Consider the following 18,349-nt stretch of genomic DNA (forward strand, 5'->3'; position numbering starts at 1 on the left):
CATCACAAACTAATGATGTACTGTACGGTGGCTAAGTGAACATAATAAAAAAAACAAAAAACAAAAAAAAACCCTTACTCTCCATCCTTCATAGGATACAAGCACAAAAGAGCTTTACCTAAACAGTGATCAGTCTAGTCAAAATGTTAATTTGAAATAAGGAGGAAAAAAACCCACTTTCGTTAAATCCAAATTTAAGGCTTCTAAATGGGGGGGCGGGGGGCAAGCCTCACACTACATAAGGATTCATTTCATGAGTCATCCTATATTCCAGGGAGTTTGCTGTGACAGAGGTAATTAGAAATCCTACTTAATCAAAATCCTACTCCATTTGTACCTGCTTAGCTACTGTTAGCTAAAGGCAGACACGTTCCCTTTATAGAAGGCAGAGTCCTTCTAGAGTCTCTGTTCTTGTTCCTTCTTCCCTGGTTTACACAAATTTTGATACCTGTTCCCTCTTCCTTTATGTATAAATATACATATACTTTATGTATAAAATCATATGCATATATAATACACACACATATAGCCCTTTTCATATACAAATAATCAAATAATCTATAATCCTATATACAGGACATTAATTTATATATAGGACTACCTGGATTTATATATACTTTTTACATACACACAGGTACATAAAATCAGCCTAGGTATAAGTGCTATTCTGCAGTATTTAGCAACTGAATAGCTGAAGATTGGCAGAGAATACTCAGGCACCCTCACCAATCAGCATCCATAGTGCGGCTCGGCTCTGCAACCTGTTTTTCCTTCTTAAACTCATTCTGATTCAAGTCTGTACCTACCAGTCTCTTCATTTCAGCTAAGCATTTCATTTCTTATCTAAGAAGAGTGTGGTAATCAACTACGTTAATGATCAGCAGAGTATCTGGCCACCCTGAGCTCCCTACTAAGCAGGAAGGCTATGGACAGAAACATCAATACCATCTCGGTTCCCTGTGATCAAGTATAAGATATACATACTACAGAGCTCTTCCTTGAAGCTGAAACCACGAGTTGGATAGACAGAGTGAGTCTCAGATTTATAGTGGACTCACATACAGCATTAACCCAGGCAAAAATGAATAAACAAGTAAGCAAGGTAGTATGTCCTTGAGGACCCCACAAAGTCCTCTGCTCAGGAACCTAACCTATCAGAGCAAGTGTACCTAAGAGTATGAACGGGCAGCCATTATTATAACCAAGTTCCAGTACAGCAAGTGAAAGCAAGGATTTACTTCGAACACATACACAGTGATGATAAAATCACCCTAACGATCTCCTGAAAAACAAAAAAGTCAAAAAACTAACCTTTAATGTCCTGTTGTGACGCTGAAGTTCCCTGCAAAGAGACTCTAGCTTGTTCCTTGCCAAGACAGCCTTGCTGTGTTCACTCTGCAAGTGAACTTTCTCTTTCACGATCTGGGCTTGTTTCTTCTGCAAAATCTTCATTTGCTTCTGAACATTCCTGCTCTCCTCCAGCTAAAATTAACAAGCACTCCATACGTTTACAAAGTAAAGTAAGAACCTCTGAGTTACAGTTGGCAGAATTGGGGAGGTACCATCATGGAATCTTTCTACTACTTTCTTATTCAGTTGAGACATAAAAAAAGTATGCAAATAATTTAGTGTATGAAGAAAATCAAACCTCAGTGTCTATTTTTTTCATGAAAAACAAAGAGAGATCTTTTAGGAAAACTTATGAACGCACACACCATCTGGGTTTGCTTTTCTACAAGAACATACAAAAACTACTTTATTGAAAAAATTAGCAGCTCTTTGTGAGTGAGAAGAAGGCAATTGTAGACAGAGCAAATTATAGGAGTCTTGCTGACACTTCAATAAAGCTTTCATGAAGAAAAAAAATGTTGACAAATGTTGATTTATCAAACACTCCTAGGTTACTTAAGCATCTGACTCGGTTTCAGCTCAGGTCTAATCTCATGGGTCATGGGATCCAGCCGTGTCTTGCTCAGTGCTCAGCAGGGAGTCTGCTCGAGATTCTCGCTCTCTCCCTCTGCCCCTCCCCCCACATGTTCAGGCAACTCGCTCGCACTCTCTCTCTCTCTCAAACAAATAAATCTTAAAAAACAAACACTCTTGGAGGCAACATGTTTACAGCTACTAAAAATACTTTCATTGAAATTCCTGCCAGGAAAGAATAGTTTTGCTTTTAAGTCCTACTATGGTCTATGAGTACAGCACATTTACACTGGTAATTCATTAACAGAGAATACAATGAACAAAACAGCAGTAGGGACAGCAGAAACAGTTACTTTAAATGTAAATAGACTAAATTCTCTAATCAAAAGACATAGAGTGGCTGAACGGATTTAAAAAAACAAGACAGACTGGCCATTTGCTGCCTAGAAGAGCCTCACTTCAACAATAAGAATGCACAGGACTGAAAATGAGGGGATGGAAAAAATTGTACATGCAAATGGAAACCAAAAAAGCTGGGGTAACTACACTTATTTCAGACAAAACAGATTTCAAAGCAAACTCCACTGAGACAAGAAGGAAGATCACCCAAACAGAAAATCAACCTATGGATTAAAAAAGGTTAGACCAAAAGGATATAACAAAACTGCACCAGAGACATCCCACCCAAAAGCAGAATACACATTCTTCTGAAGTGCACATGCAACATTCTCCAGGATAGGTCTTATGATAGGCCCCAAAGCCCATTTTGAGGACACTGAAATCGTAATCATCCTTTTTCAAACAATATGGTACGGAACAGGAAATCAATATCAAGGGGGGGAAAGGGTTAATACACAAATGTGTGGAGATTAAACATCACATACTGAAAAACCAATGGATCAATGAAGAAATCAAAAGAAATTAAAAAAGATCTTCTTATGGGACGCAGCAAAAACATTTCTAACAGTGAAGTTCAAAACACAGAGCCCAAATGAAGAACCACCTAAATTTATACCTCAAGGAACTAAAAAAAAAAAAAAAAGAATAAACAAAACCCAAAATTAGTAGAAGTAAGGAAATAGCGCAGATCAGGTGGAATAAAAGCAATAGAGTCTAAAAAGGCAATAGAAAACCTCAGTGACTAAGCTGATTTAAAAATAATAATAATAAAATTGACAAATCTTTAGCCACAGTTACCAAGAAAACAACAGGACTCAAAATCAGAAATGAAGGAGGAGACATAAAAACAAATACCACAGAAATACAAAGGATCATAAGAGATTATCACACACAATTAGAGATCAACACATTGGACGACCTAGAAGAAACTGATAAATTCCTAGATACAAATAACCTATGAGCAAAATCATGAAGATATAGAAAATACGAACACACAAATTACAAGGAGATTAACTCAGTAATCAACAACTTCCCCACAAACTAAGGTTTAGGACCCAAGGGCCTCACCAGGGAATTCTACCAAACTTTTAAGAATTAACACCCCACCTCAATCTCTTCCAAGAAAAAACTGAAGAGGAGGGAACACTTCTGATCTCATTTTCATGAGGCCAGCATTATGCTGACAGCAAAACCAGACAAGGACAAGACAGGAAAGTAAATTATACGCCAGTATCCCTGAGCAGGATAGATGCAAAAACCTTCAACAATATATTAGCAAATCAAATTCAACAATACAGTAAAATGATCAGACACCACGATCAAGTGGGATTTATCCCAGGAATACAAGAATGGTTCCACATTCACAAATCAATCAATATGATATACTAAAACAATAAAAAAATAAAGGATAAAAACCAGAGGATCTTCACAGTACATGCAGAAAAACCAACATCCATTTATGATAAAAACTCTTGATAAAGTGGGTTTGGAGGAAACACACCTCGTCACAATAAAGGCCATATGTGATAAGCCCACACTTAACATCACAGTCCATGGTGAAAAGCCGAGGGGGCTCTGTGTGCCTCAGTAGGTTAAGCATCCAACTTCTGATTTTGGCTCAGGTCATGATCTCAGGGTCTTGAGATCAAACCCTGTGATGGGCTCTACCCTCAGCATAGAGTCTACTGGAGATCCTTTCTCTCGGTCTCCCTCTCCCCCTCTCTTCCCTGTCTCTATAAATAAATCAGTGCTTTCCTGATCTTTAAGATCAGGAAAAAGACAAAGATACCCACTCTCACCACTTTAATTCAACATAGTATCAGAAATCTTAGCCACGGGGTGCCTGAGTGGCTCAGTCGGTTAAGCGCCGGCCTTCCTCTCCGGTCGTGATCCAGGGGTCCTGGGATCGAGCCCTGTGTCAGGCAGGGAGCTTACTTCTCCCTTTACCTCTGCTACTTCCCCTGTTTGTGCTCCCTCACTCTCTGTCAAATAAATACATAAAATCTTAAAAAGAAAGAAAAGAAATCCTAGCCAAGCAATTCAACAAGAAAAAATAGTAATAAAATAATCCAAATTGGAAAGGAAAAAAGTGTCTCTAACTAATTGCAGATGACACGATATGTATGTAGAGAAAACCCTTACAACTCGACGAAAAAACTGTTAGAATGGATATATGAATCAGTAAAGTTAAAGAATATAAAATTAATATGCAGAAATCAGCTGTGTTTTTCTCTACACAGCAACAAAGGGAGTATCAGAAAGAGAAATTGGGAAAACAATCCCTTATACGATTACACTAATAAAATACTTCAGAATAAATTTAACCAAGAGGATGAAAGACCTGTACTGAAAACTGTAAGATGTTGATGAAAAAAAAAAAAAAGGGGCGTGCCTGGGTGGCTCAGTTGTTAAGCGTCTGCCTTCGGCTCAGGTCATGATCCCAGGGATCTAGCCCCGCATCGGGTTCCCTGCTCAGTGGGAAGCCTGCTTCTCCCTCTCCCACTCCCCGCTGCATGTGTTCCCTCTCTCGCTTTGTCTCTCTCTGTCAAATAAATAAATAATAATAATAATAAATGAGTAATATACAAATAAATGTAAAGCAATTCCATGCTCATGGGTTGGAAGAATTATCATTCTAAGATGTTCATACTACCCCAGGCAATCTACTAATTCATGCAGTCTGTATCCAAACTGTAATGGCATTTTGCACAGAAACAGAACTGTCCTACAAGAGGCTCAGAACCACAGAACCACCATGGTGATTAGTATGGACGTTTTTTGGAAAGTTAAAAATAGGAGTACCATATTCCACTTGTGAGTACTTTTGTGAAGGAAATGAAGGTACAAACTCAAACGTATATGTGCACCGAAGCATTATTTACATTAGCCACACATAAAACCACCTGTGTCGACTGACTGATGAATGGATAAAGAAGTCATACACTCACAGAAAGGGGAAGGGGCATATTATTCAGCTATAAAAATGGAAGGGAATGCTGCCACTTGCAACAACATGGATGGGCCTTGAGGACATTATGCTAAGTGAAGTAAGTCAGGCAGAGAAAAATAAATACCTTGTGACCTGACTTATATGTGGATCCTAAAACAAAAACAAAAGAAATTCTGGTAGTGGCCAGAAGCAGAGTTGGTGGGGGAGCCAAGAATGGGTGAATGTGGTCAAAAGGTACAAATTTCCAGTTATAAGTCCTGAAGATGTAATGTATTATATTGTGACTGTAACTAACACTGTACTGTATATTGGAAAGTTGGCAAGGCAGAAGATCTTAAAAGTTCTCATCACAAGAAAAATAAAATTTGTGAATGATGTGTGTTGATGGACGTTAATTAGACTTATTGTGATCATTTTCGATCATATACAACTGTTAATCATTATGCTGTACAACTGAAACTATTAAATGTCGTGCCATTTATATCTCAATAAAAAATGTAAGTAAATAAATGGGCAAGCAAATGCATGAGCCTACTACACACTGTCCACAAGAGACTCACTTACCATCCAAAATACACATAGGTAGAGTAAATAGGTAAGAAAAAGACATTACACACAAAGAGAACCAAAAGACAAATGGGGTGGCTATATTAGTGTCAGGATATTGTTAAGATGGCAACATTACCAAAGTGATCTACAGATTCAGTGAAATCCCTATCAAGTTTCCAATGGTGTGGGCTTTTTTGTTTTGTTTTGGTTTTTGGTTTTTCACAAAAGTACAAAAATCCACGCTAAACATGTGGAATCTCAAGGGACAAGAATAGCCAAATACTGAAAAAGAACAGTTGAATATCTCACCACTTCCTGACTTTAAAACTTCTGCAAAGCTATACTAATCAAAATAGTGTGGACTGGAATAAAGGCAAACATGCAGATCAATGGAATAAACAGTACAGAAATAGTTTTTCAAGTACATGGTAAATGATTTTCAACGAGGCTGCCAAGACCATTCAATGGGGGAAAACCTGTGTCTTCAACAAAAGATGCTGGGGAAATAATATCCAAAAAGAATGAAATTGAAGTTTGCAGATGACACAGAAAATCATAAAGACTCCAGCAAAAAAAACTACTATGGGTCATAAACTAATTCAGCAAAGTGGCAGGATACAACATTAATGCCCAGAAATAGGTAGTGCTCCTATACACTAATAACAAAGTAGCAGAAAGAGAAATTAAAGAAACATACCATTTATAATTGTACCAAATAAATAAATTAATTCAACAACCCTATGAAAAAAGTTAACACTGAGCTGAAACATCTATACTCTATAACAAACACTTATGGAATGAATTCAGGATGACACAAGCAAATGGTAAGATATTTCATGTTTGTGGATTTGAGGAATACTGTTAAAATCTCCACATTACCCAAAGCATTCCACACATTTAATGCAATCCGTATCAAAATGCCAATAGCATTTTTCACAAAACTAGAGCAAATGAAACTAAAATTTGTGTGGGACCACAAAAGACCCTGAATGGTCAAAGAAATACTGATAAAAATGAATGAAACTGGAGGTAAGATGTTGCCGGACTTCAAGAAATAATGCAAACCTGTAGTATTCAAAACAGCATGGTACTGGCACAAAAACAGACACACAGATCAATGGAACAGAACAGAAAACCCTGAAAGGTACCCCAAGGTATATGGTCAACCGACCTTTGGCATGAGCCAAGAATATGCAATTGGAAAAAGACAGTCTCTTCAACAAATGGTTCGGGAAAAAATGGACAGCAAGAAGCCAAAAAATGAAACTGCACCACTTTCTTACACCACACACAATAATAAACAGAAAACGAACTAAAGACCTAAACGTCAGACCCGAAATCATAAAACTCCTAGAGGAGAGCACAGGCAGTAATGTCTCTGACACCAATTGCAGCAATATTTTTCTCCATTATGTGTCCTATGGCAAAGGAAGCAAAAACAAAAACTACTGGGTCTATGCCAAAATAAAAGCTTCTGCACAGCAAGGGAAACAATCAACAAAACAGAGGACAACCTATTAAATGGAGAAGATATTTGCAAATGACATAACCGATAAAGGCCTAATAGCCAGAATATATAAAGAACTTAAACAACTCAGGGTGCCTGGGTGGCTCCATCGGTTAAGCGTCTGCCTTTGGCTCAGGTCGTGATCTCAGGGTCCTGGGATCGAGCCCCGCATCGGACTCCCTGCTCTGTGGGGAGAGTGCTTCTCCCTCTCCCTCTGCACCTCCCCCCACTCCGCCCCTACTCTCTCTCTCTCTCTCACTGTCCTTCTCAAATAGATAAAATCTAAAAATTAATTAATTTAATTAAAAGAAATCAATAATGTTCAGGGAAGTGAAAATCAAATCCATCATAAGATTATCACCTCACACCTGCCCAAATGGCTAAAATAAAAAACACAAGGAACAACAGCTGTTGATGAGGACGTGGAGAAAAACCACCCTCCTGCAAACTGGTACAGCCTATTGTGGAAAAAGTATGGAGGTTCCACAAAAAAAATTAAAAAAGAATTACCGTATGAGCTGGTAATTCAATGACAGTGTATTTACCCAATGAAAATGAAACATGAATTCGAAAAAATATGTGTCCCAAAGTTTACTGCAGCATTACTTAGATCAGCCAGGACTTGGAAGCAACCTAAGAAAAATGGGTGAGAAAAATGTGGTATAACATGCAATGATATATTACGCAGCCATAGAAGAGGATGAGATCATGCCATCTGCACCAACATGGCAGGACTAGAGGGTGCAATGCTAATTGAAATGAGTCAGACTGAGAAAGGCAAATACCACAAGATTCCACTCATAAGTGGAATCTAAGGGAAAAAATTAATAAACAAACAAAAAGCAGAACTAGACCTATTAGCACAGAGAACAAACTGATGGTTGCCAGAGGGGAGTGGGAAGATGGGCAAAATGGGTGAAGGGGAGTGGGAGATAACAGACTTCCGATTATGGAACGATTAAGCGTCAAGAGTAAAAGGCACAGTTGTAATAGGGATGTAATGGGGCAGATGGTAGTTCCACTTGTAGTGAGCATAGCATAATGTTTAAATTTGTCCAGTCACCATGTTGTATAACGTTAACAACTATACTAAAAAAAAAAAGAGGAAGAACCCTATTAAACAACAACAACAACCACCTAGAGACTGTATCCCAAATGTCTCCTAAAAGAAAAAATAATGGATCAAAGACTTACATGTAAGACCTAAAACTGTAAAATTCTTACCAGAAAACTTAGGGAAAAGAATCCTTGCATTTGACAATGATTCCTGGACCTGATACCAAAGACATAGGCAAGAAAAGAAAAAGAAACAAACAAACAACTTACTCCATCAAAATTAAAAACTGTTGTACATCAGAGGACACTATCCAGGAAGTGAAAAGGCAACTCACAGAACAGAAAAAAAAATGTTAAGTTCCATATCATAAGAGATTAGTATTTGCACGTTATAGACAGTTCCTAAAACATAAGAACAAAATAACAACCCAGTTATAAAATGGGCAGAAGACTTGCATAGACATTTCTCCGAAGAAGACATACACATTGCCTGTAAGCATATAAAAGATGCACAGTATTACCAGTCATTACAGAAATGCAAACAAAACTGCAGTGAGATACCCCTTCACACCCATTAGAATGGCTTTTAACAGACAAACAGAAAACAACAAATGTTGGCAAAGATGTGGAGCAAATGCAATCATTGAGCATTGCTGGCTGGCTATAGCCACCGGGGTATATGCAGAAGTACTATATAATCCACAAATTCAACTTCTGGGTATGCACGTGATATAACCGAAAGCAGGTACATGAACAGATTATTTGTACACCCATATTCATAGAGGCATTATTCAAAACAGCCAAAAGATATAAACAAAACAAATGTCCATCAAAGGATGAGTGGATAAACAAACTGTGGTATACACATGCAATGCAATATTATTCTGCTAGAAAGAAAGTTCTGATACATGCTACAACATGAATGAACTCTGAGACACGCTACATGATATAAAACAGTGTATATGTATGTACGTATACCACTTAAATGACACACCTCAAGTAGTCAAAAATTGTAGAGGTAGGAAGTAGAATTGTGGTTACTGGAGGCTGAGGGAGAGCAGGAGGAGGAGTTACCATTTAGAGGTTTGGTTTGTTCCTAGCGATGGACAGTGGCGACTGTTCACAACAATATGAATTTACTTAATACCACTGAAATGCACTGCTTACCAGTGGTTAATATGGTACATTTAATGGTATGTATGTATATATATTAAAATACATTATTTTAAAAACACAGAAACAAGAGGCCAGGGCTGGAGTTTCATATGGGGCACCCACAGTGAGGAAGCACCAGGATTGAGAATAGGAGTCAGGGTACCGTGGACCACTGTGGGTCAGTGCAAAAGTCTTCAATGAGTGAGAGAGTTGCGTGACCAGAAAAGATGGTTCATGACAGTAACAAAAAGAGAGAGAGAGAGAAAAAAAAACAACAACAAAAAAAACAGCACGAGAGCTAGATTTGTTTCAAAACTTTGGAAACACAGGTTTTGAAAAAAGAGGACAGAGGGGCGCCTGGGTGGCTCAGTCGTTAAAGCGTCTGCCTTCGGCTCAGGTCATGATCCCAGGGTCCTGGAATCGAGCCCCGCATCGGGCTCCCTGCTCCACGGGAAGCCTGCTTCTCCCTCTCCCGCTCCCACTGCTTGTGTTCCCTCTCTCACTGTGTCTCTCTGTCAAATAAATAAAATCTTTAAAAAAAAGAAAAAAAGAAAAAAGAAGACAGAGAAACAGAAAGAAGTGCGAAGGGTGCACCTCCTAGCCTCAAGATATTTGGGGAGGGAGGGGAGACCAAAAGGGAGTAAGGTCCTCAGGGGAAAAACAGCTTTCGGCAATGCAAGTTGAGGTACTGATTTTAGATATGGCTATAAATTCTGGAGTTTGCATTTCATGTGGTACAGAGTAAGAATCAAAGACGACCATGGAACTTTTGTCTGTTTCCTTTTTGGTGGAGGTCAGAGGGGAGAAGGAAAGACATCATCCATCCTCAAGACCTAATTCCCCTAGTCCTAGGCACCATGGCTTTCACTTACGGCCAGGAGGCAAGATTATTCTGGTAGTGTGGCTCAATGATCAGGGCCTAGGAATTGGTTTCCCACAGACAACCACTATCAGCAGCTATAGTTAATGGTATTTTTGTGCTATCACTTGCAAGGTCTCCTCTATTAGTTATTTCATTTATTGGAGGCCTCTCTGTATTTTTCTTTTTCTTTTTTTTAAGATTTTATTTATTTATTTGACAGAGAGATAGAGAGCACAAGTAGGCAGAGAGGCAGGCAGAGGGAGAGGGTGAAGCAGACTCCCTGCTGAGCAGGGAGCCTGACGTGGGGCTAGATCCCAGGACCCTGGGATCATGACCTGAGCCAAAGGCAGACGCTTAACTGACTGAGCCACCCAGGCATCCCTATTTTTTCTGGCTACGTCTAGCTGAAGATTTTGTCAGTTTTGTTAATCTTTTCAAAGAACCAGCTTAGTTTTGTTGATCTTTTCTACTGCTTTTTGGTCTATCATTCATTTCAACTCGGATCTTAATATTATTATCTTTATGTATTCCTTCCTTCTCCTAACTTCCTTTTCTAGTTCCTTGATATGTAAACTTAGGTTGTTTGTTTGAGATTTCTCATGTTGAGGTAGGCGCAAAGTGCTATGAACTTCCCTCTGAAAACTGGTTTTGCAGTTTCGTATACCACAATCCGGTATGATGTGATTTCCATCATCAATTGTCTCAACATTTTATTTATTTATTTATTTTTAAGTATTTTATTTATTAATTTGACAGAGAGACAGACAGCGAGAGAGGGAACACAAGCAGGGGGAGTGGGAGGGGGAGAAGCAGGCCTCCCGCTGAGCAGGGAGCCAGACGCGGGGCTTGATCCTGGGATCATGACCTGAGCCGAAGGCAGACGCTCAACAACTGAGCCACCCAGGTGCCCCTTGTCCCAACATTTAAAAAAATTTCCTTTAATTAAATTCCTTTACTGATCCACTGGTTCAGCACGTGATTTAACCTCCACACATTTGTGAATTTCCCACTTTAGTTCTCCTGACTGATTTCTTGTTGTATACCAATATATATATTGTGCTTGGAAAGGATGCCTGACATGGTTTCAATCTTGTTAAATGCACTAAGAAATCTTTTGTGGCCTGATGTGATCTATTCTGGAGAATGTTCCATGTGCATTTTAAATCAATGTGTATTCGATTGCTTTAGCATGGAATGTTCCATATATAGCTGTTAAGTCCATCTGCTCTAACGGTGCTGTTTTAAGGCCAATATTCGCTTACTGATTTTCTGTGTGGACGCTCTGTCCATTGATGTAAATAGAGTGTGAAAGCCCCTCACTGATACTATATTCCTATCTATTTCTTCCTTTAGGTCTCTTAGTGTTTGATTTGGGCTGTTCTAAGTTGCAGACATAGATACTTAAAACCATTATATCCTCGTGTTGGACTGACTGATTTTTCATTACGAAATGCCCTTGTCTTGGTTTTTTATTTTAAAGGCTATTTCGTCCGATTTGACTATAGCTACCCCAACTCTCTTTTGGTTTTCATTTGCATGGAATGTCTTTTCCCTTCCCTTCACTTCTGGTCTGTGTGCATCCTTATATCTTATGTTATTCTCTTATACACGGCATATAGACAGCTCTTGTTTTGGGGTTTTTTTGTGGTGGTTGTGGTTGCTGTTGTTTAATCCATTCAATCACTAGGTTTTTGATTAAATAATTTAGTCCACTTATATTTCAAGTAATTATTGATAGGTATGCACTTAGTGCCATTTTGTTAATTGTTTTCTGGCTATTTTGTAGCTACCACTGTTCCTTTCTTCTTCTGTTACTCTCTTCCTCTGTGGTTTGATGAGTTTCTTAAGCGGTAGGCTTACATCCATTTCTCACTGTGTTCTGGGTATCTACCATAGATTTCTGTTTTTGGGTTACCAACAGGCTTGCGCATAACATCATACATATACGTGTGTGTACCAGACTATTTTAAGTTGATAGCAATGTAAGACTGAATATATTCTAAAGCTCTACATTTTAATTCTTTCTGCATTTTATGTTTTTACGTCACATTTTTCATCTTTTTATCATGTCTATCCTGTACTATATATCCATGTCCATGTCTATACTGTAGTTATTTTTACTACTTTTGTCTTTTAAACTTTATACTAGCTTTATAAGTGATTAACGCACTGCCTTTTATAGCCTTTAACCTCTACCTGGGCAATTTATACTTTCCTGTGTTTCTATTTTCTTATTTTTTTTAATTTCTTTTTTTTTTATTCTTATTGATTTGAGAGAGAGAATGAGAGACAGAGAGCACGAGAGGGAAGAGGGTGAGAGGGAGAAGCAGACTGCCCGCTGAGCAGGGAGCCTGATGCGGGACTCGATCCGGGGACTCCAGGATCATGACCTGAGCCGAAGGCAGTCGCCTAACCAACTGAGCCACCCAGGCGCCCTGACTTTCCTGTGTTTTTATGGCTGTGTAGTACCCTTTCTTTTCAGCTTGAAGAAGTCCCTTTAACATTTCATGTAAAGCCAGTTTAGGCCTGACAAACTCCTTTAAGCTTCTGCTTATCTGAAGATTCTTTACCTTTCCTTCAATTCTGAATAATAGCTTTCACCTGGTAGGTGTTCTCATTTAGTTAGAGGTTTTGTTTTTGTTTGTTTTGTTTCCTTTCAGAACTTTGAATATATTGTATTACTCCCTTCTGGCTTGCAAAGTTTCTCCTAAAAAATCTGCTGATAATCTAGTAGGGTTCCTATGTAACCTTATATACATAGGAACCCAACAACAAACAAGTGTTTGTTGTTGTTGTTGTTGTTATTGTTGTTTGTTTTGTTTTCTCCTGCTGCTTTTAATAATCTGTCTTTAACTTTTAACATTTTAGGTACGATGCGTCCTGGTGTGGATGTGTTTGGGTCCATCTTCTTCGGAACTGTGCTTTCTGGATCTCAAGGTCTTTTTCCTTCCCCAGGTTAGGGAAGTTTTCACCTATTCTTTTTTAAATAAATTTTCTTTCTCTTTCTGCCTTTGTTCTCCATCTCAGAGTCCTATAATGCAAATGTTAATCCACTTGATGTTGTCCGGTTACGTCCCCTCAGCTATCTTCACCTTTTTTTATTCTTATTTTTCTTTTTGCTGCTCTGATTGTGTGAGCTCCACTGTTCTTGCTACAAAGTTCACCAACTCTTTCTTCTACCTCATCTAGTCTGCTATTGAACCCCTCTAATGTATTTTTCACTTCAGTTATCGTATTCCTTTTCTCTTTGGCTCTTTCTTGTATTTTCTAAGGCTTTGTTAAAGTTCTCACTGTTTTCAACCATTCCTTTCCCGAGTTCAATGAGCATCTTCATGACCATCACTTTGAGCTCTTGATCAGGTAAATTACTTACTCTGTTTCATTATGGTTTTTTATCTTGCTCTTTCCTTTGGAACACATTCCTCTGTTTCTTCCTTTTTCTTGACTCTCTGTCCTGGTTTCTATGCAGCAGATGAAGCAGCCACCCCTCCTAGTCTTGAAGGAGTGCCTTCTGTGGGATGAACCGTGGAATTCAGCAATGCCTTACGTCTTGGTTGTCTGTCAAGCCTTCGTGAGTGTCCAGTGGCCTGTTTGTCCCTTCATGGACTCACAGCTGTTCAGTGTGCCAAGATATGTCAGTGTCCCAAAGTAGGCAGGTCTGAGAGATCACTGAGATTTGTGCTGACTGGAAGACAGGCCCAGATAACACATCTTAAAATACGCAAATATCTGGAGTTCTGTAGGACCAGAAGCATAAGCCAGCCTGTCTCCCAGAACAGGAGATCTGGAGGTATCCCCTGGGTGAAAGTCATAAAAATCAGAATTCCAGAGGAGCGAACAAGCTCCTTTCTGGGAGATAATCGTGAGCTGTAGTGAGGCAGAGGAAGAGAATAATCATGGCATACTCTGGCCTCTCTTCCAAGAGAGCAACTATATAGAAACCTGAAGCCTGCCTCTCGAGCTGATGTTTCAGGACAAGCAAACAGGCTTTTTTCACAGAGACTTGCTGGCATGGTTCAGTCAGCTGCCTGTGCAATGTCCTGTGGGTCGTTCTAGCCATGAACTATCTCTCGGATTGTTACAGCCCTATGGGATCCAGGAACACAAGACTTTGTGGCCACTGGACGAGGCATTCAAGGGGTGTCCTGTGGGCAGCAGACACGTATAAGAGCTGTTCTCTAAGAGAATCTGGTGCTCCAGAGTGGGAGAGGGAGAGCTCAAAGACAACACACATCTTCCAAGATCTCTGGAGATGTTTACAGTCTGCCTATCGAGGCATGTCTATTATAAGACAGACCCTCAGACTGCAGCTGTGATGATAAAGTTTCCCAGAAAGACTGAAGACATGTTTCAGTCGGCTACCTGTGTGGTGTCTGTGCAGGGCCCTGGGGGTGGTAATCAGCCAAGAACTGTCCCTGCTTGTTACAGTCCTGTGGGATCCAGCAAAACAACTTCCTCAGCCTCAAGAGCCAGACAACAAACTGTTTTCCCCTGGGAGGCAAGCACAAAAACAAGCTTCCCCCTGGGAGTTGGGGAGCATGGCAGACGGAGAGCTCAAAGATGGCACCACCAAGGAAAAGGAAATAAAAGAATGGTTCCCATGGATTGTAGCAACACACAGGGAGAGGGCAAAGATGGCACCCACTAAAGGGGGGATTCGCGGGGGTCTAGAGTTAAGCGGGGAAAAAAAGGCACTCATGGGCTTTAGCAAGGGATAGGGGAAGGACGGTATAAAAATGGTGCCTGCTATCACCACAGTCCCTGAGGAGCATTCCAACACGCCCTTGTCCCTCAGGTCCACACTCTAAGATAATCAGATGAGTGTCTTGCACATTAAGTCTGGGTGTTTTTCAAACAGCGGCTTCTGTGTTGGGCCCTAGGGCAAGTGAGTCTAGGCACAAGTCCTTACAGAACAGTATCTCAGGTGACACTGCCCTTTGGGTCTTGTGAATAGAAACCCCACCAGTATTCAAAGCCTGATATTGTGGAGGTCTGTCTCTCAGTTGCAGATCTTCAAACTTGGGGTGTGTGATATGAGCTATGAACCCTTTGCTCCTCACAGACAATCCTCCGGATTGTTGGCAGCCATGCTGGGGATGGGATTTGTGTCTCGGTCTCTCCTATCCACTGTAATGTGGCCCTTTGCTTTTTACTCTGATACTGATGTTATACTCTCAAAATGGTCTCACTGTTATGTACCCTAACTCTACTACTCTACTTTTTTAGGAAATTAGTTTTTCAAGTAACAAAGTATTAGAACATTGTGTTTTTTTTCAAAACAAAATATGCCTGCTGGTATTACTCACAAGAACTACTAATCTGAATGGGATCAAAGAGAGGCTACTCACTAGCAAAGTCTCTAATGTGTTGCTTGCTAAAACAAAAGCAGTAATTCTTACTTATCGTGTCCTCCTCCTAAGTGAAACCCCACTTGATTTCTGTTTCTCCAAGTCTAGTCCCTGGGCCAACAGCTTTGGCCATCAACTGGTAATTTGCTAGAATACGGTGTTTTAGCCATCTCCCCCATCCCTGCCTCAGACCTACTATAAAGTGAATGTTACATCTACCGAATCGGAATCTACAATCAAAATCCTCTGGTGATGTGTATGAGTTTGAGAAGGACTGCCCTAGCCCACTCTGCTTGCTAGTCAATTTGCTCTTTCTTCCCTAATCCTTTCATGCTGCCTGCTGATATATCACATCACCAGGTCAAATACCCAACCTTCCATTCTGCCACTTTCCTACGTGAGTTTCACTCCTTTCTCCATATTTCTTTTTCTACCTTTTCTCATTTGATTTTCATCATGTGAGTGTACCATTACAGACTGACTTCCCTACCCAATGGCAACAGCCCTTTCCTTTCCTAAGGCCAGCAATCCAACAACTCTGATTACGGCCATCTTTGCATCTGGACAGTTTCTAGGCCTTTTCATTGATGCTGAGTGGTTCCTGCATCTCACAATTTCAGAAAATGCCAGTGGGGTGTATGTGTACTACCTGAAGGAATAGTAACTATAATTGTTCCAGCTCTACACTTAGAGTCCATTATTCACAAAACATAGTCTATTAGAAGATATGATGTATACCTTTTAATCTAATATATACGATATAGCGTAGTTGATTTAATAACACGTGTGAATGCATACAATTCACCAGAAATAATTCACATAAATATTTCACAAAACACAAGAATTTCAGCATTTACATCAGAACCAACGATTCTAAAAAATTCCCACAACTGTTCTTCAAAAGGTTTTATGACTTTCCCATTCTTCACTTTTAAAATGATGGCAGGGTTTCCATGTTGAGAGTTCTTCCATATCCCCCAAGAAAGGATTAATGCTACTTAAAATAACATAGACCATAGCTCAGAACAAACTCTTTTTAGGAGACAATTTCTTTGGAACATGGGAAAAAAATACAATGCCTGGCATAGAGTGGGTGCTAAGGAAATATTTTCCTAAGAAACTGCTAGACTACTTCATGTAACTCACAACTTAATTCAAAATCCTTAAATCCTTCAAACTTAATACTGCTTTCATGTCTAGAATTCCTCAATTTACACATGAAATTACCCCCTCACAATTGTCAGGTATATAAACATGCAATTAAAATGCTCACATAGAAGTGCTAGAACTGGGGCATGTAGGTGGCTCAGTCAGGTAAGCATCTGCCTTCAGCTCAAGTCATGATCCCAGGGTCGTGGGGTCGAGCCTCTCTTCAGGCTCCCTCTCCCTTGCCCCCGCCCCCACCACCATGCTTGCTTTCTCTCTCTCAAATAAATAAGATCTTAAAAAAGAAAGAAATGCTAAAACCGACCGAGTTTTACAAAATCTACCTTACATGTCAGAAAGCAATAAAATGTTGTATATATCACACCATAAAATGAGGCCATACAATCAACCTAAGCCTCAAGAAATTAGATTCTTCCCTTCAGAAAGGGGAACCCTCCTACACTGTTGGTGGGAATGCAAGCTGGTGCAACCACTATGGAAAACAGTATGGAGGTTCCTCAAACAGTTGAAATGAGAGCTACCATACGACCCAGCAATTGCACTACTGGGTATTTACCACAAAGATACAAATGTAGGGATCCGAAGGGGTACGTGCACCCCAATGTTTATAGCAGCCATGTCCACAATAGCCAAACTGCGGAAAGAGCCAAGATGTCCCTCAACAGATGAATGGATAAAGAAAATGTGGTATATATACACAATGGATTATTATGCAGCCATCAAAAGCAATGAGATCTTGCCATTTGCAATGACGTGGATGGAACTGGAAGGTGTTATGCTGAGTGAAATAAGTCAATCAGAGAAAGACATGTATCATATGACCTCACTGATATGAGGAATTCTTAATCTCAAGAAACAAACTGAGTGTTGCTGGAGCGGTGGGGGGTGGGAGGGATGGGGGTGGCTGGGTGATAGATATTGGGTAGGGTATGTGCTATGGTGAGCGGTGTGAATTGTGCAAGACTGTTGAATCACAGATCTGTACTTCTGAAACAAATAATGCAACATATGTTAAGAAAAAAGAAAAAGAAGAAGATAGCAGGAGGGGAAGAAAGAAGGGGAGTAAGTCGGAGGGGGAGACGAACCATGAGAGATGATGGACTCTGAGAAACAAACTGAGGGTTCTAGAGGGGAGGGAGGTGGGGGAATGGGTTAGCCTGGTGATGGGTATTAAAGGGGACACATTCTGCGTGGAGCACTGGGTGTTATGCACAAACAGTGAATCATGGAACACTACATCAAAAACTAATGATGTAATGTATGGTGATTAACATAACAATAAAAAAATTTTAAAAAAATAACAAAAATGAAAAGAGATTCTTCCCTTCAATTTTGTAGTGAAATACAACTTTACATTTAAAGCCATATCAAAATTCTATTTAAAACACACATTTTGCTATTATTTTACGTAGGTTTTGCACCCTTAATACTCA

General features: G+C 39.7%; 1 protein-coding gene across 1 annotated transcript in view; it reads right to left on the reverse strand.

Moving 5' to 3' along the window:
* LOC148162044 (gamma-taxilin-like) overlaps nt 1–18,349 on the reverse strand; it is a 50,434-nt gene that overhangs the window by 13,460 nt on the left and 18,625 nt on the right. Inside the window, 1 exon segment of the mRNA XM_088020309.1 lies at nt 1,312–1,482. Within this exon segment, the coding sequence (XP_087876435.1) occupies nt 1,312–1,482 (171 nt within the window).

Source organism: Eumetopias jubatus, unplaced genomic scaffold, assembly GCF_037043125.1.
Source record: "Eumetopias jubatus isolate StellerSeaLion01/CBP00866 unplaced genomic scaffold, mEumJub1_p1.0 scaffold_23, whole genome shotgun sequence".
NCBI lineage: Eukaryota > Metazoa > Chordata > Mammalia > Carnivora > Otariidae > Eumetopias > Eumetopias jubatus.